Source organism: Taudactylus pleione, unplaced genomic scaffold (genome assembly GCF_031769625.1).
Source record: "Taudactylus pleione unplaced genomic scaffold, aTauple2 ptg000497l, whole genome shotgun sequence".
NCBI lineage: Eukaryota > Metazoa > Chordata > Amphibia > Anura > Myobatrachidae > Taudactylus > Taudactylus pleione.
Window position 1 is genome coordinate 2,723,065 of NW_028284899.1, and position 23,984 is coordinate 2,747,048.

Sequence of the window (23,984 nt, forward strand, 5' to 3'; positions counted from 1 at the left end):
ATCGCGGCTCCGCCCCCTCTTCACAATGCCGGAGTAAACGGCATCGTAAAGCGGGGTGCGGGGCCACGATGACGCGATTCAGCGCGAATCGCGTCACCGGGCCCCCCCGCTGCGGGGGTTTTGCTAGTAACTGCGGGGGATAAGGGAGGGATGGCGGCTTGCGGGAGCCTTGCCTGCCTTCCCGGCAGGCCGGGAGCGGCACCCGATAATCGGGAGGCTCCCGGCCAAATCGGGAGGGTAAGCAAGCCTGGATAGAGGCCCTCTCTCCTTGCAAATCCATTGAAGAAATTGACCTGCAGATGCTCATAAAGTACTTGTCTATTGGCCCAAGCAAACCTAGCCCTGATTGGTTGTCTCAGTGCAATTTATCTGATTGGTTAACTGTGGAATCTAGCCCATATTCTAGATTGGCACCCTGCTCAAACATCCACTGAGACTGGTGCAGTACTATCTGAATTTATCACAGGTGACTGGTTTTAAAGAGCATATCTTGCTGTATTGAAACGCTTGTTCTTAAGTCAGGGCTGTCTTATACCACTTTCAGACAGGAAAATGCTAAAAACCCGGGTTTTAGTGCCGGGTTGTTTTGCCGGTCCCAGTCTGAACCCCCATTCAGACAGAAGAGCAAATTACCGGGTCAAACATTTCAACCCGGTAATTTGCTGATTAACACGGGTATTTTTTCTATCTGAAAGGGTTAACCCGGGTCGAAATTCCTGGGTCGAAGTCCTGGGAATTTTGACCCAAATTGACCCTGTCAGACAGAAGAAGGACCCGTGTTGATCAACAAATTACTGGGTTGAAATGTTTGACCCGGTAATATGCTTTTTCTGTCTGAAAGGGGTATTAGATTTATATTTTCTTTTGGGCTGGTCTAGTGTTTTGTCGGAAACTGGGATCGTTGAAGTGTCCGCAGACCTAGTCACTTTATGCCCATGCCAACACCGAGAAGAAGTTGTACTCTATCCTGCTTGTAGAGGAGTGAGTGTGTGTCCTAGAAATGGCTCATCGCTTCAAGGGAACCGGTGACAGTTCAGTTGTTTAGTAGGCATTTGTTATTTGTGTTATTCGTATCCTGTATGTTCTCATATTTACAGTATAAATAAAAGAAGGTAACGATTGTACTAAGCATGAGTCCAGTATCCATTCAAAGGGACAGACACTCAACATGACAGCAATCCTAGAGGTACAGTAATCATAAAACCACATACAGCAGGTAAAGGACAAAGGAGACAGACAAGAATGGGCAGCCTGTCAATTTTCTGTTTATTATCTGTCTCAATTGTAGCTTCCTCTTATTTTATCCCCAGCATCTCCTGGCCTCCCCTATCTCTTCCCTGGCCCTTCCCCATGAGGCCATGGCCCTTTTTCAGGTGTGTTATCTCTTTCTGGCACAGTGCACCAAAAATTCTGGCTACGGTTCTGTTGTGTAGGTCCCACTATGCAACCAAATCAGCTCTGACCCGTCAAGGCTTGGACTCCACAAGACCTCTGAAGGTGTCCTGTGGTATCTGGCACCAAGATGTTAGCTGCAGATCCTTTAAGTCCTGTGGGTTGCGAGGTGGGGCCTCCATGGCTCAGCCTTGTTTCTCTGGCACATCCCACAGATACTCGTTTGGATTGACATCTGGGGAATTTGGAGGCCAAGTAAACACCTTGTACTCTTTGTCGTGTTCCTCAGACCATTCCTGACCAATTGTTGCAGTGTTGTCCTGTTGAAAAAGGCCACTGCCATCAGGGAATACTATTGCCATGAAGGGATGTATTTGGTCTGCAACAATGTTTAAGGAAGTGGTACATATCAAAATAACAGTCAGCCTCCGGGACCTGACACATAGTGCATCCTGGTGTCATCTCTTTCCCATTTAAATGCACACGCACCAGGCCGTCCACATGATGTAAAAAAAAATGCGATTTATCAGACCAGGTCAAGTTCTCCCATTACTCCATTACATTATAGTACAGTTCTAATGCTCTCGTACCCATTACAGGCACTTTTGGAGGTGGACAGGGGTCGGCATGGGTCCTCTGACCAGTCAGTGGCTACGGAACCCCATACACAGCAAGCTGCCATGCACTGTGTGTTCTGACACCTTTCTATCATATGAAAAACAAGAGAGAAAAATAAACTCTATAATGGGGGCACAATCCTGAGTATGTAAAATGAAATTAAGTTAATTTCAAATATAACTTTTATTACAATTCAAGATAAAATATAACTACTAGCACTGTAAATTAATGTGACACACTAAGAGGCAAGTAACATAAAGTAGATATATATAGTTAACCCACATATCTATATGACACACAACACACTAGTGTAATTGTACACAAATTGCCTTCATTTTTTAACACACTTTTTTTTGTATTTTCTTCATTTTCATTCATATTTTTGCCCTACACCTGCCACCCCTAGAGTCTGGTGTGGTGTTCCCTTCATTTCACTTATTCACCATTGTTACCCCCTTTACTACACTTATCATTGTTACACCCTTTACTACACTTATCTCTTGTACCATTTTTAATTTTGTGTCATATAGATATGTGGATTAACTGTATAGCCCCATATTATGTTACTCGCCTTTTAGTGTGTTCCCCTCATATACAGTGCTAGTAGTTATATTTTATCTTGGATTGTAATAAAAGTTATTCTTTAAATCAGGGGTGGCCAGACTTTTGGACTCGGTGATCTACTTTTAAAGCGAAATACCTTTCGTGATCTACCGAGCCTGAAAAAGGGGGTGTGGCATGCAAAAAGGGGCGTGACCTCGCAGCAAGGGACTGTCTGGTCTCTCCTGCCGGAATCGCACATAGTACTGTATGCCCATTTCAAATTACGCCACACAATAGCACAATCTAATTCACATTACACCACATAGTAGTGTCCCTTATTTACGTTACGACACACAGTAGTGCCCCCTATACAATGTCTACTGTAGTAATGCCCCTTATACACTGACCCCTGTAGTAGTGCCCCTTATGCAATACCCCAGTAGTAGTGCCCCTTATGCAATGCCCCCAGAAGTAGTGCCCCTCATGCAGTTCCCCCTTTATTAAATCCCCTTATGCAATGCCCCCTGTAGTTGTGCCCATAATGCAGTGCCCCCTGGTTTTGTTCCCCTTATGCAATGCACCCTGTATTAGAGCCCCTTATTCAATGTCCCCTGTAGTAGTGCCCATTATGCAGTGCCCCTTATGCATTGCCCCGTGTATTAAATCCCCTTATGCAACGCCCTCTGTAATTGTGCCCATAATGCAGTGCCCCCTGGTTTTGTGCCCCTTATGCAAAGTCCCCTGTATTAGAGCCCCTTATGCAATGCCCCCTGTAGTAGTGCCCATTATGCAGTGCTCCTGTAGTTGTGCCCCTTATGCAATGCCCCCTGTATTAAGAGTCCCTTATACAATGCCCGCTGATGTTGTGCCCATTATGCAGTCCCCCTGTAGTTGTGTCCCTTATGCAGTAGACCCTATATTAGAGACCCTTATGCACTGCCCCCTCCAGTTGTGCCTCCATGTGCCGACTCTGCTAAATAGCGCCCTAAAAATGGGGGCGTGTCCTAATTTCCATAGGCCACACCCCCTAATTGATGTTATTTGAAGGCGTGCCCGCATGGCATGCCTCCAAATAACGTCATACTAGGGGTTAGCCCAGCACTCCGTTACTAGCTGGGCTTCCCCAGCCCTCTCCCGGACCTGAATGGATGCCGCGCGCATGCCCGCAGCATCCATTCAGCTACTCTGGGATCCGCCACCGCCACACAGCTGCTCCCCAACCTCCCGATTTCCGACCACACTGACTGGTTGGCGCATGCGCATTATGACCCATACGCATGCGCAGATGTGCGAACATTGCTCGGAGCGAACGAGCGGCCGTTTACGAGCGGCTCTGAATCAGGCCCACAGGTCATTACCATTGGGAAGGAATCTTTCCCTCTACATTATATTTTCTTTATCCATTGTTGTCTCCTGTGCAGCCCCCCCCCTAAAATCCCCCCACACCTTTCTATCATAGCCATCATTAACTTATCAGCAATATATGCTACAGTAGCTCTTCTGTGGTGCTAGCTTTTGCTCCCCAAGAGCATCAATGAGCCTTGGGTGCCCATGACCCTGTTGCTGGTTCAGTAGTTGTCCTTCTTTTACCACTTTTTGAAGGTACTAACCATTGGATACAGGGAAAACCCCACAAGACCTGCCGTTTTGGAGATGCTCTGACCCAGTCATCTAGCCTTCACAATTATGGCCTTATTCAGGTTGGATTGCATGGCTGCGTTTGCACGCACCCGCTAGCTGTGAAAATATGCTAATGAATGTAATCGCACGGCAACCGCAGCACTATACCAAGACGTCCATCACTGTATAAAGCCGCCCACATCCGCAAGTCAGCGAAAACATCGATAACATCGAAACCATTCGCACAGTTGTGGTTGACCTGACAATACCTCCAGTGGCGTCACAAGGGGAATGCGGGCCACAACCGGGTGTCACCCGCCGATCCAACCTGAATAAGGCACTTTAACCCTTGTCAATGGTGCTCAGATCCTTAAGTTTGACCATTTGTATCTGCTTCAAACACATCATAAACAAGAACTGACAGGGGCCATTGTAATAAAATAATCAATGTTATTCACTTCAACTGTCAGTGGTTTTAATGTTATGGCTGATTGGTGTATATATAATTCTCCTTACCTGTGGGAATTGTGCAGATTTCTCTTTTAGTGAGCGAATACTGAATGCAAAGACGGAGACGGACATAGAAAATTGCAGAACACTGCTGAAGACGAGGAAGATGAGGACGATCAGTCTGATGACCTGAAAACAAAACAATGGCCAGCATTGGTTAACCCATACATAACAATTCCTTAATAATCTTAATGTAAAATTCTAAACAAGTGGTTCCCAAACTTTCTTGAGTCATGGCGCCCTAGAGTAGCAGCATATATTTCATGGCACCCCTAGGCCAATATTTTCTAATTGAGACATTCAGAAAACAATTATTAAATTAAGTAAATTAATTGGGCTTATGTGTCATCCTTAGGTTCAGTTGCGTATTGATGGACAGGGTTCAGGTTGTCCACATATTGTATTATTGGCAGCCACCAGCTCTGGTTTTGCCTATCACATTGACTACAAATAATTTAATTTGGTCCTGGACCAAACCACTAACCCCTGGCACCTCTGCAAGAGCCCTGCGGCGCCCAGTTTGGGATCCAATGTACTAAGGGGGTCATTCAGACCCGCTCGTGAGTGGCAGTACGCTCGCAAGCGGGTCGATGTTCCCCCACTGCGCATGCGCACGATGGAGGGAGCTCCGTCGTGCGCATGCGCGAGACCCGGCGAGCGACGGGGAAGCCAACGCTCCGGGTCTCGCACCAAAGGGGGCGTGCTGTCGATGTTGATTGACAGCACGCCCCCTTTGGTGGGCGTGCCTGCCAGACAGAGGCGTACCCATGGGAACGCCTACCGTCTGAAGCCGGCCCCACTGACATCACTAGTGATGTCGGTGGGAGGGATTTTGGCTCTGATAGAGCCAAAATCACTCCAGAGCTTGCGGCAGCAAGACCCTACCGCAGGGTCTCCGTCGCAAGCCCGATGGTCACGATGGTCAAGACCATCGCGACCATCATCATGGACGCTCGCTATAGCTGTGGGTGGTAACCCACAGCTATTCGAGCGTCCATGAGGACGCTCCAAAAAAAGGTAGGAGGGCCCTGATTCAGAGCGAGCGCTCTGGTCAGAGCGTTCAGCTCTGAATCAGGCCCTAAACCATTTATTTGTTTTACTTGCTATATCATATAACCACTAGATTAACCAAGTCACCACAGCCAATCAGAAGTGGCCATTGGAAAGGTGAAATATGCCTGTGATCGGTTTTACCCATATTGTACATGGTACATGCTGCGTGGCAATATTAATGCCATATATACAAAATGGAAAGACTTGCTTTTGGGTAAAACCAGGCGCGGGCATATTTATTTTCTTTTTTGTTTCAAAATTTAGCCTAGTGTTATCAATGCTGCTTTCAGTCAAGGCTATTTAAGGCATAGTTGGGAGTGGCTCACAAGCCAGCATATGTCTAGATGTTACCCTCTGTACCTGTGAGGGGATTGCATATAACTGCAATTGAATAGTACCTTAGGCATTCACATTAGTGTAGCATTCCTTACAACTGTCCTGCTTTGGACAGGACAGTCCTGCTTTTCAGGGACTGTTCCACCGCCCCACCCGCAGGCTACAGTGTACCGGGGGAAGGGGGGGGGGGAGTTGGGTGGAGCACCCTCTCACTGCTACTATCTCATGCGGATGCTGGGGGCAGACCAGCATCTTCAATCTAATGTTCACAGATGGTTATTATTATAAGCTGGTGATAATATTACATGTAGGCGTCTATTTGAAGATTTTATGTTTTATTGTTATATCGGCATTTTTATATTAAACATTACTATATATGATCTGTGCTACGTGGTTTATATTTCCTTGTATATAACATGCCTGGGAGACTTGCTGCATGAGAAACAGGTTACAACAACACTTATATCAATGTAGATGAGTGCAGGCCATGTTTAGATCTGCATAATGTTTTCTTTTGCATGAAAACAAAGACAATATAAAAAATGCAGAAGGAATTTGCACCAAAGTAATCTGTGATGAGCATACAGTTTATTACCCACTGGTAAGGGCATTACCAAGTGGGTGTGCTTTCTTGAGGGTGATCTGCTTTCTTTACCTTTGTATTAGTGATATAACACATTTATGCCTAATCTCTCACACATTGGGTACCCTCATTATTTTGACATATTACACTATTATCTGTTTTTTCTTTTTTTTCGAGTGGTTATACCAAAAAAGAGGATTACTTCAGCTTTCATCGCCATAAAGGACAGTGTGACGAATATAGTTATCAGTAGAGATGTGCAGGCTTGGATTCGTTCAGACTTTCCCGCCAAGTTAAAATTTTCCCTCCAAAGTTTGGGTCTCAGAAAGAGGCAAAACGTCCGAGACCTGATATTTGGTAGGAAAAATCCAAACTTGGCGGGAAAAATCTGAACCAATCCAAGCCTGCACATATCTAGTTATCAGAGGTTTACACATCAGTGTTTAAATTGGACATTTGGTGCCAGGACGGGACTGTTATACCTTCTGTTGTTTGTTCCTTGGATTTCTATGGTTTTAAGGTGACATCATTTTGAATATCCAGGCTGCCTTGAACAGATTTTTACCAAATGATAGTACCCACTGGTAATGCCCTTACCAGTGGGTAATAAAATGTCATGATAGTTACATGCGCAGACCCACAACAATCGGAGATGTACGCAAATCATTGGGTTTACGACTTTACGTACATATTTATATTAGGCGTATAGTGCGGGGCTCATTTTGGTGATGGAGAATACAAAGCAGAACGTATATATCCTAGTAGCATTCATAAAAGTCAGCTGCTAACTTTCATTTTTGAAACACATCCTGTAGAATTAAATTTAGGAGCTGGTTGGTTGGTACTTTATCTTTCTCAACTATATCTCTCTCAAAGGCTTAGTACATCTCTCCTTATATATCACCTTATATTTGAGAATACAATAGTATGCAATGCTGATCATTAGGAAACATGTTCTACTTACAAGGATGGTGTCTTGAAACAGAGAGCAGGGATTGTGATAACACGGCCCATAATTGTAATAGTATGTGTGGGCTAAATCTATGATGACTAATGCCACTTCAGAGAAGGAGGCCAGGAAACTGATGAGATTTGTCGAAAGAGTCCATTTCACCTGCAGAGAATAAAGAAAGACTTTTCTAAGCAATAAGTTGTGTTTTTCCAAAAAAGAAAGATCTTTGCTTCAGTGATGCACGTTAGTTTGGTTTAGAGCAGCTCACAGATCCAATTATTTGACCTGGTCTTGGGAATGGACTCGATGGCCAAGCAGCCATATTTGCAGCCGATTTGGTCAAGGACGTTTGGGGCAGAATTGCTCAGTACCAGATGCTTGGCTCTTTGACTGGACAGATAACAAAAGGCCAATTGGGTCATTGTTCCATCCAATTGATTCTGACCAGACCTTGATCAAAGGAAAAGAGCCATACTTGGCTCACATGCAAAGTGATGCCGATTCAGTTGGAAATACCATATGGGTCATCCATCAACCAAATGCCATAGCTTATACACTGTATAGTACGAGAATGTATTTAGACATAATAAATGTAGTACTTATAAATCACTTCAGATATAGAAGTAGATGTACTAAGCCTTGGAGAGAAATAAAGTGGAGAGAGATAAAGTACCAACAAATCAGCTCCTAACTGTCATTTTTCAAACAGAACCTGTAGCATGACAGTTAGGAGCTGATTGGTTGGTACTTTATATCTCTCCACTTTATCTCTTTCTAAGGCCTAGTACATCTCCCCCATCTCCTGTGATAATTCAATAATTGTGCAAATACCTACCAGACCGCGAGATGGCTTATTAACAGCTGCCACTGCAAGTGATCCTGAGATGATGTACTACAAAGAGCAGATATATATATTTATAAAACATACATAATAAGCATTTTCATACAGTTCACATTAATCAATATATAGCTTCTTTTCAAGGAACCATGTTTTATGGAATCTTCCTTTACAATGCTTTTGTCCATATGCAAGAGAGTCGCTATTTTAGCGCTCTGTCCTGCTGTCTCGATTAGGACAACATTGGGAGTCGGGAGGCATGATCAATTTACGCTGCTCAGCATAGAGGAGCAGCAGTAAAGTTACACGCACCATTACTGAGGGGCACCATTACTGGGGGCACTGCATAAGGGGCACTACCACTACTGTGGGTTCTGCCTAATGGGCACTACAACTGTGGGCACTGCACAGGGGCACTACCACTACAGGGGGCACTGCATAAGGCGCACCACTACTGAGGGCACTGCATAAGGGGCACCACTACAGTGGGCATTATGTGTAAGGGGCACTACTGCTGGGGGCACTGCATAAGGGGCACCACTACTGTGGGCACTGCTGACGGCCCCACCCTCTTATGTGCAACGTCATGATTCCATGCGCAAAGGGGGTGGGACCGGCACAGGGCGCTCAGAGCCCTTGTTACGACTCTGGGCATGGGTACTGAGCAGCAACATATATTTACTTTGTATCTTTCCACCTTTCAGATAAGTCTGAGACAAAAATATCCAGACTAAAAATAAACCCCTCTAACATTTTTCCATTGATACGGAATAACTGAGACATAGGTCCTGGTTCAGAGATGGACGCTGATGTGGCACCGGATGCAAGCAGGCGATGTTTTCAGTCTGCGCATGTGTACGAGTCGCACAGCGCATGCGTGCTGATGGTTACCACCGTGGGACACAGAACAAATTTAGGTGCAGAGAAAGGCAATTTTAGTGGGCATTCTAGGGAGGCAACAGGGGTGTGGCTAGCCAGACGCAGGAGTTTCCGCAGTTGCATTGATTTTGATGGCCATGTTCAGACAGATATTTTTTGCCTTCAAAGGGCTGGTGCATTGTCAACGGTGCAACCGATGGTGCACCTTAACACGCAAAGTGGCATATTAGTACTGTAGCTGGTGGGCGTCACTGTATGAATTCTATGAATTCTATTGGCTGCATCATTAACATAAAGGCCCAGTCACGCTGTGGAAAAAAAAAGTAGTCACGGCTGCATTAGACTCCACCTCTGAATCAGGCCCATAGAGGTCAATGGATGAGATCACATCACCCTAGTTTTACAAGACACAAATAACAAGGCTAAACGAGGGTCGTTACTTACTAAGAGTCCTCCCCAATAAGTGATCCAGCTGTAGACAGTGACTGATGTGTATGCATTCAGCGTGAACAGCAGGATGCTGCCCACTGCAAACTGTACGAAGCCCAAGGAGATCTGAATTGCCTGTAGTGAGTAAAAATAGCAATACAATGAAATAATCACTAAAAACATTCTAAGAGAAGTAACGAGCATAAAAGCAGCAAAATATATAACGTGGAACCACTTAGAGAGCTGTGGGCCTCATTCGGCAGTTAACATAAGTGTAATGCTGCATGCGCCGGACCCGTACTGCTCATGTGCACTACGGGTCTGCGTGATCGCACGCATTCCGGCAGCAGACTGTCAGTGATTGACAGTTTGCTGCCATTTCTGGGTGGGGAGGTGATGGTCTCCGTTTCCCAAAACGGAGACGTGTCACTGCTGTTGAGGGGGAGGGAAGAGGCCAGGATCTCCGTCGGATGATGAAGATTTCCTGGCCTCTTTGGCTTATCTGCAATGGCCGGATTGCATGACCCCATGGTCACACAGCCGGCTGAGGATCACAAACATCTAAGAACGCAGCTTGGATCATTAATGCATGCAGGAGGCGTATCGCCTCTTACTGCATCAATGTATTAGCAAGGATGGAATTGCAAAGCTGCTTGTGTGCAGCTTTGCAATTCAGTCCTCTGCTGAATCAGCCCCCGTGACAATAACTAACAACGTTTTAAAGGCTGATAGTATGATTGTTACCACTGACATCTAGAGGCCTATTTTTTGAAGTGAACTACCCCGAGCATCATGCTGATTTTAGTATTGGGGAAATTTATCACATGCTAAATGCAGGAGATATCAGAAATACTGTAATAATGCAGGAAGCAGGTTACCAAGGTGAGAAATGTTTAATTTTTTGGAGCTTGGCATCGTTAATTAATTTGTAGAAAGAGTCAATATATCTTCTCATAGATGGCTTACATTTTTTTTTTAAATTTAATTGCAGTTGGTCTACAGGTGGCAGGGAGAACAATTAAACTCCCCATCGCATGATGAGTGTTCCCTCCTAACAGAGCAGGGTAAACAATCAACCATAATCATAATGAAATAATGACACAGAGACTTGTATAAGGGGAAAGGAAGGTCAGCTTTATTTATTTTAAAACTAATAAAACTATTTAATGTATAACTGAACTAACTAATAGAAGAAGAAAGATAGACAAAGTATGGTGGCGCAGAAAGAACAGCCCCACAATGCAAGATCACCTACTGCATACTCATATCCATCTACTAAATGGAGGTGAGCAGCCAGCCCATTACCACGCCCAAGGTATCCACCTCCCATCCCAATGACATGACGTGAGGCCCATCTGGTTTAGGTGGTTGCCGCTGACCCCAGTACAGTAGAATCAGCCTAAGCCATGTTTTGGAAGGGAGAGCACCTCAAGCTACAAAGACAGATTGCAACTGCTACCGTTCTTCCCCGCCACAAGAAAAGCCGACACCTAACAACCCAATGAATAAGGGAGGGAAGGCGGGAAACAGCCAACCAGAGAAATTTCTATGAAATGGTTGCCAAGCAGCATTGACCCACCCCCTGCCATTCCTATAGGCTAACCAAACCTAACCCCACCCCACAACACTACCTCACTAAACAACTAGCCCTTCTTGTCCAAATGCCGACACCCACCGGCTCAGGTGTTTGTATAAAGCATATGGAAGAAAAATAGTATCGTATCCTTATAGTGCAGTGAAGGGGAGATATGAGGTTAGAGTGGCAGCATTCAGTTCTCTTAGTGTCTAGGGAAATGCTAGTTTCCTCATGTTTTTTAAGTAATGGGCCCATTCTTTAGTAGGGGCCCGATGGGCTGTCTAGTATTCGGCAAATGGTTTGCCTGTGGGATGGCACTGGTTTTTGAACTGCTGCTCCTTCCCACGGCAGTGTGCATGCATGAACTCAGGTCATGTATGCGCAGATGGTCGGTATGCCACCAGTAAGTTTCATTGCTACTTGGGTAGCAGTGTTACGGATCATGAGGATACCTGTTTTTCGGAGCAACTGTCCCCGCACCTGAGCAATACTTAATCATCGGGGGCCATCCGGCTGCCGATGATGAATAGGCCCCTAAGTCACAAGCCAAAAAGTCTTTTGGCTTGTGACTTAGACACTATGGGGGTATCCAATTAGCCCCGAACATTGTTCGGGTGCTAATGGATTCCCCAGGGCTATTCAATTAGCCCCGAAGTCAGCCCAATGCTGGCACTTATTGGGGCCTTTTTATCGGGACCTGATGTGCCCCGAAAAATAATCAAGGATAAATTCCACTTTTTCACCTTAAAAAAGTCAAAAACACTTAGGTATGCATGCTTATCGCGGACCCTATGTGTTTTCGTGATATATATCCTATTATTTTGTTAAAAACATTAGCAAAAAATGGGGATAATCGGTGAAAAATCCCCGTTTTTCGCCCATAGCATGGATCAATTAGCGCCCGAACCATGTTCTGGGCTAATTGGATACCGCTCTAAGAGAATGGGAAGCCACTACTGTGATCTCACAGCTCCCCTTCACTGCACTATAAGCAGTGGCGGTTCTGGGGGTGGGCAAGCAAGGACCTTCCCTATTCCAAAGTCACCATGGAACCCTCTCCTTGATTTATAAAAGGCAGCAACCACTACCATCAGATTCACCTGGCTCTGTCAGTGAGAGGGCCTGGTCCTTTTTCTACCCCGTCACTTAACGTCAAATTTAGATGGCGTTATCCCCTTGTAGCCTATTGGAGCCGTCTCTGGTGATCACAGCACCCACATGTGCTGACCAATGACCGAGCATGTGCAAAATCAGCCACGCCAAACTGAGAAGTACATTGTATAATATTGCCCATCTCTAGCAATGGTTCCCAATCAGGGAGTGTCTCTCAGATACAGTATTCCTTTTATTGATCACAAGAATTATACACAGATATGCCAAAAATTGATTTATGAGACAGGTGTGTCACAGGGGGAAAAATGTTGGGAACCACTGATCTACAGGAAAGTATGATGCAAGGGTGCCATAAAAGATGGATGGAAGAAGAGAAAAATCTGTGGCACCAATTTTATAGTAATAATAATTTCACTTAAACTAAAGAACTTATGTTTGGTTAAAGTATATATAGTAGATTAGGGGGATCATGTATAAAAGAGCGATTTATTATAAGATTTTAAATCAACCATCAATCAGATGTGGTTTTCACATCTGCATTATTTAATAATTTTGTATCTTGTGTAAAATCACACTTGGGGGTAACGTAATAGGTTCCTGATGCTTTGAAATGTAGAAAACGCCATAAAACATGGCAACTTTTTATCGATTTTGCAAGTTGCAGTCTATTACATCTGATGGCTTGTATGTTTGTCATGTTAAAAATCGTGATGGCGACTCGACTTGTATCCAGTAAAGTTTGATTATGTTGGGTTTCTGGCAATTTCACCACAACGCGCAGGCTATTACATGCGGTGACTATAATCTTGCCGGGAAATCACCAGAAAAACACAGCTTTTACAAAATCGGAATTTATTACATTTGACTCTTGGGGGTATATTTACTAAGATGGGAGTTCTATTAAGAAGTGATGTGGCCCATAGCAACCAATCAGATTCCAGGTATTATCTTCTAGAAGGTGCTAGATAAATGAGAAGTAGAATCTGATTGGTAGCTATGGGCAACATCACTTTTTAAATAGAACTCACATCTTAGTAAATTTACCTCCTGATATTATATTTGCACTGTTTATGCACTTTGTAAAGCATTACGGACCCCTTGTGGCACCCTATATGAATGGATAATACTACTATAGTCTGAGACCTGCCTGTTTAAGAAAATAGGGCCTGGTGTGTGTTTTTTTGACTTGATAAATTCCACCCTTCCAGCTCACACACTCCCTGCAACAGGACGGAGACTGAGAGTGGCTGTTCCGCTAACCATAGCGGACCCCTCCAGCCAATACTCTCCTTGTAAGGAGACAGCAACAGAAAATAGGAGATACAGCACTCCATTCCGGTGGTTTCCTCCATAGGAAGGCGGAGGTGAAAAGAATTGTCTGTCTCTTTTATGCTGACAGCCACACCAGTTATCATATACCGACCATCTGTTATCGCTTCCCAAACAACACATTGGGCAAGTATATTATACGGCTTTTTTCTTTGTAGAGGCTGGAATAAAATAACCACTTTTGCAACATTCTTGCTTTCATTGCTACACTTATATAGAACATTGTGTCTCTATTATTTAAACGGAGCTACCTACATCTCAATTACAACAGTGTTTTCAATTCAATCACACTGTAGATTTGTTTATTCAAATGTAATTATTTTTTATTGGAATAAGAACCTAACGCAATTATCTCAAGGAACTTTATAAAACCATATTATTCTTCTCATTTTGTCTGCTGTGGATATCTCATTTCAATTTTTATCTCATAGTTTTATCATCAAATATCTGCAAATTATTTGTATATTTTTATGATGATCATGCTCATCTAATATATTTGTTGTCGGTTTATGTTTTTTAGTGTCAGATTACTATGTAATATCAAATAAATATTGTTTCTTTATTTTTTCACATCTAGGGGCACATTTTTGATTATTTATGTTTTCACTTCAACAGCGCTGTCTATTTTTTAGTTTTTAGTTTATATGAACCCTTGTCAAGACATTACAATCTATGAATAAGATAACATACAAATAAACAAAATGATTATAGCAATTGTAGAATCAATTCGTTTGTTCTAAAGTTGTTTTAAACAAGAAAGCAATTTCTTGACAAATTAATATCAATAATAACCATGAATACATCACCCAGACAGAGTGACAACGTGGTAACGCAATCGCTGGAAAGGTGGCCATTAGCACACTAATAATACATACGTTTAATTCACAAATCACAAACTCACCCCTAGAGCTTTCGGTTGTCCCTTCAAGAACGTCTGTTGATACGCTGAGGTCTGAGCCTGTTCTGCCTGGGAAGCTAATATTGGTGGGTTGGTCACAATGATGTTTCCATTAGCTTCATTTGTTGGGAAATACATTACTGCAATTTACTGCCAGAAATACAAAAAATAAAATTAATAAAAATAATATATAAAAAATATAACCACCCTATATTGTTATTAAAGAGACAGCATTCCTGACTACAGACTGAGGCATTGACAGTCATAAACATTCATTTATAGCAAAAGAGATAAGGTTACAGTTGGATCTTACTGTGTAGAAGAGTGCTAAGCTGTAACGGGAATCTCAGCATCTATCATATAGTATTTAAATATAAGTCTCCGCCCAGTCATGGGAATTACACAATTTGGGACATTTCCCTTTGTGGAGCCTGTGACGTGCAATGAACAATTCATACACTTGGCACACCTTGCAGATATGGCCGCCCTAATAGGATCAAAGGTGCACTGACTAACACATTATCAGTTACACAGCAGCCAGTAGGACAATTGATCTGTACAGTCATCTGCTGGATGTGGATAACAGAATTGCTGATCTATTTAGTTAGTGTTACTTAAGGACGTCTAAACATTTATTTGCTTTCTCTTTAGGCAGCTGCCGCACATGCGTTTTAGATGCAGCACATTTCTGCTACTTACAAATGCTCTGATATTTTTTTAGCAGCGTCTTTATGAGAGTTTCTATACATTATTTGTCTTAAGAGATCCCCAAGGAGATAATGTATATAGTTTTCTTATTTGCATTGAGTATAGTTTAAGTGTGAGTGTGAGTGTATGTAATAAAATGTTACTTTCAAGGGTATGTATGCACTGTCTTTATTTTAATATTTCCTTTACAGGGGGAATATAGGTAGCAGTGGCCCCTAAATGCCCTGTGTGCTGGTATTAGTGGTTCTCCAAGTACCGGCATGTGGGGGTGGCTTGCTGGGACTTATAGTCCCCATGTAAAAGACAATATTAGTTTTATTCTATTTATTACACCTGTCAACCCTGCACCCACCACCCAGGGGTGCAGGGTATAGCCTCTGGCTTCAGCCTCGGCCTGTGGTTACCTGGAGATGGAGGACCTCCTTAATGGGGGGTGCCTACTTCCCCAGGAAACCCTGGGCTGGGCTGGGCTGACTAGTGTGGGGTGCTGAATGCTTTGGCAGGGGAACCCCGTGAAGCGTGTCCCCCTGCTGTGGCATTACACCCCGCTAGTAAGAGCCCAGTGCTGGTTTTTGAAAATACGGGGGACCCCTACATCTTTTTTCCTCTGTATTATCACAGCCAGGACCGGCTCACACAGCCCGGTGCTGGTTGTGTTTTTGGGGGTGGAAGGCATTTGCAGGGGGACACGCTTCACGGGGTTCCCCTGCCAAAGCATTCAGCACCCCACACTAGTCAGCCCAGCCCAGGGTTTCCTGGGGAAGTAGGCACCCCCCATTAAGGAGGTCCTCCATCTCCAGGTAACCACAGGCCGAGGCTGAAGCCAGAGGCTATACCCTGCACCCCTGGGTGGTGGGTGCAGGGTTGACAGGTGTATTTTTTTCTTTATTTTCACACTTAACACACAAGAACCATGCTAACATTGCCAGCATGAAGCAGGTCTATTATTTTGGGGATGTTGTGTTCAACTTTGTGTTCGATTTCAATTTGAATATTTAAAAATTACCGATGTTTAGACTATATTCGATTTTGAAGGGGATTCTGTTTTATATTCGATTTTACATTTGATTTAAACTTGAGTACATCTCTGATTATCAATATTGAATGCAAAATCACCAGAAATGCAAAACTGAACAAAATCAAACTTTGATAAATATACCCCTAGGAGTGAGAAGCTAAGAAAGTTCCACTACAAATGTTACACATGTCACAATATGTGCACAAAGCTTTTAAATGTAAGCGGAACTACAGTGAGGTGCATAAATATTGGGACATTGACAGAATTTTCATATTTTGGCCTCTATTCACCACCACAATGGCTTTGAAATGAAACAAACAAGATGTGCTTTAACTGCAGACTTTCAGATTTAATTTGAGGGTAATTACATCCAAATCAGGTGAACGGTGTAGGAATTACAACGGTTTCTATATGTGCCTCCCACTTTTTAAGGGGCCAAAAGTAATGGGACTATCAACTCAAAAGCTATTTCATGGACAGGTGTGGGCTATTCCCTTGTTATTTCATTATCAATTAAGCAGGTAAAAGGTCTGGAGTTGATTCTAGGTGCGACATTTGCATTTGGAATCAGTTGCTGTCGACTCTCAATATGAGATCCAAAGAGCTGTCACTATCAGTGAAGCAAGCCATCATTAGGCTGAAAAATCAAAACAAACCCATCAGAGAGATAGCAAAAACATTAGGTGTGGCCAAGAACATTCTTAAAATGAAAGAATGCACCAGAGAGCTCAGCAACACCAAAAGACCCGGAAGACCACGGAAAACAACTGTGGTGGATGACAGAAGAATTATTTCCCTGGTGAAGAAAAACCCCCTTCACAACAGTTGGCCAAATCAAGAACACTCTATAGGAGGTAGGTGTACTGTATATGTGTCAAAGTTAACAATCAAGAGAAGACTTCACAAGAGTGAATATAGAGGGTTCACCACAAGATGTAAACCATTGGTGAGCTACAAAAACAGGAAGACCAGATTAGAGTTTGCCAAACAACATCTAAAAAGCCATTACAGTTCTGGAACAACATCCTATGGACAGATAAGACAAAGATCAACTTGTACCAGAGTGATGGGAAGAGAAGAGTATGGAGAAAGAAAGAACTGCTCATGATCCAAAACATACCACCTCATCAGTGAAGCATGGTGGTGGTAGTGTCATGGCGTGGGCATGTATGGCTGCCAATGGAACTGGTTCCCTTGTATTTATTGATGATGTGACTGCTGACAAAAGCAGCAGAATGAATTCTGAAGTGTTTCGGGCAATATTATATGCTCATATTCAGTCAAATGCTTCAGAACTCATTGGACGGCGCTTCACAGTGCAGATGGACAATGACCCAAAGCATACTGCAAAAGCAACCAAAGAGTTTTTTTAAGGCTAAAAAGTGGAATGTTATGCAATGGCCAAGTCAATCCCCTGACCTGAATCCAATTGAGCATGAATTTGACTTGATGAAGACAAAACTGAAGGGAAAATGCCCCAAGAACAAGCAGGAAACGAAGACATTTGCAGTAGAGGCCTGGCAGAGCATCACCAGGGATGAAACCCAGCGTCTGGTGATGTCTATGCGTTCCAGACTTCAGGCTGTAATTGCCTGCAAAGGATTTACAACAAAGTATTAAAAAGTGAAAGTTAGATTTAGGATTGCTTAGTTTGTCCCATTACTTTTGGCCCCTTAAAAAGTGGGAGGCACATATAGAAACCGTTGTAATTCCTACACCGTTCACCTGATTTGGATGTAATTACCCTCAAATTAAATCTGAAAGTCTGCAGTTAAAGCACATCTTGTTTGTTTCATTTGAAAGTCATTGTGGTGGTGAATAGAGGCCAAAATATGAAAATTCTGTCAATGTCCCAATATTTATGCACCTCACTGTATGATAATGCCGAGCATAATAAGAGGTGCAGCGGCAAAGAAGAATCAGCTTTAAGTGTCACAGACAAAGATTGTTGGTATATTGATTTAGGCTTTACCAGACATTTCAGCTGCAATGAAGAGTGGTTCACTACAATATGCACATGTGATCCCAAAGCAATCAAAGAAATTGGGAATGAAATGCTTACAGCTACGTAAGTTGGGACAGTTACTACCCGCCTGAAAATATGGACTAAAACTAAAGTCACAGAAATCCAAGATGTGCTTTATATACCAGAGAGAGAGATAAATCTCATCAGTGTCATAGAGCAAAGAGGTCACAGAGTCCATTTCACAAAAGGAAAGTGCATTTTACAGAACAGAAAAGAAACTGTAACAGCAACATGTACCTGTGCCATCAATTATACGTCCTTGACACATGGCAGTATCATGCGATGATGACGACTATGGAATTCTGGGATGTTACAGGAATATCTGTAACTGATGCAGAGAAACCCATATGTGAAAGCTGTCAGCTGTCAAAGGGCCTGATTCAGAGCCGGACGCTCTGACCAGAGCGCTCGCTCTGAATCAGGGCCCTCCTCCATTAAAATGGAGCGTCCTCCTGGACGCTCGTATAGCTGTGGGTGACCACCCACAGCATATACGAGCATCCAAAAAGATGGTTGCGATGGTCTTGACCATCGTGACCATCGGACTTGCGACGGAAACCCTGTGGTAGGGTTTCCCAGCCACAAGCCCTGGAGTGATTTTGGCTCTATCAGAGCCAAAATCACTCCCACTGACATCACTAGTGATGCCAGTGGGGTCGGCTTCAGACGGTAGGCGTTCCCATGGGAACGCCTCCGTCTAGCAGGCACGCCCCCGGCACGCCCACCAAAGGGGGCGTGCTGTCAGTCACCATCGACAGCATGCCCCCTTTGGTGCGAGACCCGGAGTGACAGCTTGGCTGTCACAGTCCGGGTCTCGCGCATGCGCACGACGGAGCTCCCTCCGTCGTGCGCATGCGCAGTGGGGAACATCGACCCACTTGCGAGCGTACTGCCGCTTGCGAGTGGGTCTGAATGACCCCCAAAGTCAGCAAGCAGAGCTGAGGCACCACTGAAGTTAGTGCATACAGATAAAGTCACAAAGTCATATAAGATAGAAGTCATGTCAATAAGTGGTTACATATATAACGTTACAATAATGACACACATGCTTCATTAAAGAAAATGTTGAAGTAGTGAAGAAAATTGCAGACTACTGTACAAGACACTTGTAAAAAATCAAACTGGTCACAGACTAAAGACCATAAGGTCTGATAATGGAGGTAAATACCTAAAGAAACAAAAATGGTGTAAGTGAGCATGCAAACTGCACATTAGAGAAAACCAGATGCATGCTGAAGGATTATTCACCTTGGAGTTTGTGTCTCAAGGCCCCTATACACGGTGCGATATGCACCTTGCGATGTGATGGCCGATCCGATGGCCGACATATCGGGCGGTCCCCACACATGGAGCGATCGGGTGGCCGATATGCCGGCACCCCCTCCCCAACCCGCTTAGTGCTGAATGGGATTGTACATGTCTCCCCCAGATAAACTGAACATGCAGAAAGATCTGGAGGAGCGATGTACGATCCCACGAGAGTGCGCACTGGCCGATATCATACCCACACACGATATCATTATAATCTGTCGGATCGGCTGCTATATCACATAGTGTATAGGGGCCTTTAGATTAAAACACTCAAATCCCAAAAAATAACATTCATTGTCATTACATATTTCAGCTATTTAGAATTTATTTTTAGCATTATTTACCATTGGTCACCCAGAGGGATACAGGATCCAAAAAGAGCCTTTCCCAGCAAAGCTTTAGCCCTTCTGCTCCACGGCAGTTTTTGTCCTCCCTGAGCTCGCCCACCTGCCACTGTTCCTGGAGATTTTGCTAAAGGCTATAAACTAAAGTTATTGCCTGGCATTTTGGTGCCATGATCAATATAGAGCATTGTCACCCCCCTTGATCTCCCTAAAATACAAATATATTCTGTAGATTCTAAATAAAAATAGGAAACTAAAAATACACCTACAAAACATACATTAATATCCATAATGTCCTGTAAAGCCTGTTTTCAATATTGAATTATAGATATAATTTTAAACAATATATTTATAAGAGTTGGGCTTATGGTCCTTCTTTCCATGATGGGCTGACAAATAAATGTAAACATGGCTGAAGGGGCCAAGGCCCCAAAAAAGGCTAGCTATATGGATCTTGGCAAATAGGGATTTTTCACAGTCCCTATAGAAATGTATGCTTCTATGGGGCAGACGTATTAAGCCTTGGTTATGTGGAGATACAGACGCACGATAAGTCCTGCGGCTAGAATGTAAGCTCTCACGAGCAGGGCCCTCTTTCCTCTTGTGCTTATCCTTTCTTTACTTATACTATCTACTCTATACTCAAAATCACCTAACCCGTGACTTTTGCCATCCTGCTACTGTTGCAGTAATGTATATATACCATGGACTTATCTTGCATTGTCTTAAACTGTATGACACTGTTTTCTTGTTCTGCTCAACTGTTTATGTACTATGTTTATGTACTATGTTTATGTACTATGTTTATGTACTATGTTTATGTACTATGTTTATGTACTATGTTTATGTACTATGTAAGGCGCTGCGGAGCCCTTGTGGTGCCATATAAATAAAGGATAATAATAATAATAATAATAAAATAATAATAAATGAATCTGCCCCTTAATTTAGTTGTCCATATCATCTTGCTTGTGGGATACTAGAAACACACAAACTGAATTTTAAGCTCAGCCTTCTAAAAGACCTGATTCAGAGGTGTATGCAATACGTTCACCTGAGTGTTCTCTGAGAAGCTCGGTTATGTACGGAGGTGCTGGAATAAGAAATCGGTGATGCAAGACCATGGGGATTCCTGGTAGGTGACTAGGAGGTGGCCTGAAGTGTGTGCAAAAAATGTCCGTCTCATGTGCGTGTTATGGGAGTGTCACTGGTGTGTCAGTGAATGTGTCTGTGTTCTCAGAAGCAAAGCCTCAGCCACAGAGGCCTTGTTTAGCCGGAATTCAGAAGGAGACGAGGGTCAATGGTGAACACAATGGTGAAGTGTTCATAACCACGAGTTACACTGTCCACGGGCATTGAAAGTGGGCATCTTAGAGCTAGCATATTCCGGCACACGCTAGTACACAAGGGGCAGACTGGAACTAGCATTTGTATATTGCCGCTACTGCGACTCCGTACAAAATTTGCAACCACGGCAGTAATAGCCTCCACCTCTGAATCAGGGCCAAAATCTGTGAAGAATTTTTGTTGGCTTGATAAGGTTATTTGTTCCAGCATGAGCAGTAGCACAATATTAATATTACTGATCGTGTGGCGTAATACTTGCAGACATTTTTTTAATCTCCCCTATGGAGACAAAGAGTCGGGGAGTGCAGAGAACATGGCATCACAAATCATGTCATTCCAGTCCCACCACCGATGTACAATGAAGCTATTAGAGGCATTGTGCATAGGGCAGCAGTTTCACGATGGCACGATTCAACACAAATCATGTGTCAATACGACACAAGTAGCCAAGTGGTAACTCATAACAGGAAAAGGCTGTACAGTGTAAGAAGAACATTGCGTTCTAATATAATCATCAATCATCATCAATCATCATCATCATCCAGGGTTCCTAGGCAGGAGGAGTAAGAGTTTCCCTCTCTCCCCAAACCTTCAGTGATAGTAATATAATGGAAGTTTCTATATTGCTTATGTAGTACACCTGTTTATTCTGTTCTGGATTAAAGAACCAGCCAGGAAGTCCTACTATGTCCAATGTAGATGAACACTGTTTTCCAGTGATCTAAAGAAGTTCCTGAAAGAATTTGGGAACTTTCCCTATCATCCCCTGATGATCAGCTATTCTTAAGTTAAAAAACCCACCACCATCAAGACAGTTGTTGATTTCACCCCAAAAAGTTTCTACTCCCCTCTCCAGTCAGTCCTCAAAGCTGCTGTTCGGCTCATCTTCCTCTCCAAACGCTCTGCATTTGCCTCCCCTCTCCTACAAGCTCTCCACTGGCTCCCCTTCCCTTTCAGAACCCAATTCAAGGTTCTCACACTCACTTATAAAGCCCTCACCCATGCTTCTCCCATTTACATCTCAGATCTCATCTCTCTTCACTCTCCTGTCCGCCTTCTTCGTTCAACAAATGCACGCCGCCTCTCATGCCATTTGAGTACTTCCTCCCACTCCCGTCTCCAAGGCTTTGCCCTCGCTGCTCCCCACCTTTGGAACTCTCTCCCTCTTCCCATCAGACTCTCCACCTCTCTACAATCCTTCAAATGGGCTCTCAAAACCCACTACTTCATCAAACCCTTCCAGCTCTCATCTTAACTTGCTGCTACATATTCCTTCCTCGCTGCCTACCCCATTTGTGTCACACCTGTTTCTCTACCCCTCCCCTTTAGAATGTAAGCTCTTATGAGCAGGGCCCTCTACCCTCTTGTGCTTCTCCTTACTCTACTATCATCTACTTCTTACTCCCCACTAGGGCACCTAACACTTGGTTACTTTGCTTTGTTGCTTATCTGGGTGTTATGGTCGCTAATGTAGCAATGTATATTATTCATGTTCCTTGTCCTGTATTGTATAGTACTGTTAGTCACTGGTCAACCTATTTGTTTTTGTACCTTGCAAGGCGCTGCGGAACACTTGTGGCTCCATATAAATAAATGATAATAATAATAATAATAATAATAATAATAACCTGCATTTGCTTCCTCAGTTGCCTATTCAGTTGATTCAAGCAAACAATATATTCATTAAACATGGTAAAATCTGTGCAGGTAACAGAAGCAATGAGATTTATAACCATTTAGGGCCAAATGTAATAGGGTGAGAGTTTATAAAATGAGAGAGAAAACTCTCACATTTTTAAACTCAGCCTATGTAATAAAGTCACAGAACATACAAACTTGCATGTTATTCAGGGCTCTATTTACTATAATCTGCATTTGTAATGCAGATTGTAGTGTGATATTTCTGACTGAATTCGCATTGCGAATTCAGGCAATATCACAGGGATTTACTAAAAATACCTTGCAGGGACAGAGCTTGCGATGAAGCTCTGTCCCTGCGAATCCCCTCCAAACACTTATCACGGAATCACACTGTTCACTAGTGCTTAGCTACCGCCTGGACTTGATCTCAGTAGTGCATAGTTGTAATCGCCTAATATTGAGTATGAGTCTTAGAGAACCGCAGCTATGGTGTCTCAAGCAGGACAAATGGTACAGACAGGATACACAGCAGATCAGTTTCAGAAGGCAGGAACAGGACACTGAAGAGATGGAGGCAAGAGTTCAGGAGTCGGCTGGGATCCAACAAATAGAATAGCACAATACTCAGGTACAGCAAGGACAGAAGATCGTCCAGGTAACACCTAGCTACAGTGGAAAGCAGTTACCTAGCAACCTCAGCACACACAATACCTAAAAACAGGCAGATTGAGACAGAAGTGTAACATTAACCTCCCTCCCTTTTGGGGAAGGGGCACCGAACCAACAACAGGATGCTTTAAGAGGATTATTTTTTTATGAAATAACTTCCTTAACCTATTGGAATGGAGATCTTTAAATGGTACCCAGCACCTGTCTTCTGGGCAGTAACCATTCCAGTGAACGAGCTATTGGAGTTGATT

At 43.4% G+C, this 23,984-nt stretch overlaps 1 protein-coding gene across 3 annotated transcripts in view; it reads right to left on the bottom strand.

Moving 5' to 3' along the window:
- The window catches only part of LOC148502441 (membrane-spanning 4-domains subfamily A member 4A-like), a 48,499-nt gene that overhangs the window by 18,462 nt on the left and 6,053 nt on the right, over window positions 1–23,984 (bottom strand). The window contains exons 2-7 of one of the 3 annotated variants that reach the window (XR_015870012.1): window positions 14,673–14,819; window positions 9,769–9,888; window positions 8,443–8,499; window positions 7,620–7,769; window positions 4,690–4,812; window positions 1,656–1,771 (exon numbers count right to left, since the gene is read on the bottom strand). Coding sequence is in view for 2 of the 3 variants with exons in the window: in XM_088449826.1 (XP_088305952.1) it covers window positions 4,690–4,812; window positions 7,620–7,769; window positions 8,443–8,499; window positions 9,769–9,888; window positions 14,673–14,807 (585 nt within the window). In the remaining variant the exon portion in view is untranslated. Of the gene's footprint in view, window positions 1–1,655; window positions 1,772–4,689; window positions 4,813–7,619; window positions 7,770–8,442; window positions 8,500–9,768; window positions 9,889–14,672; window positions 14,876–23,984 lie in introns of those variants that run through there. The other 2 variants (XM_088449826.1, XM_088449827.1) reach the window with 2 other exon arrangements.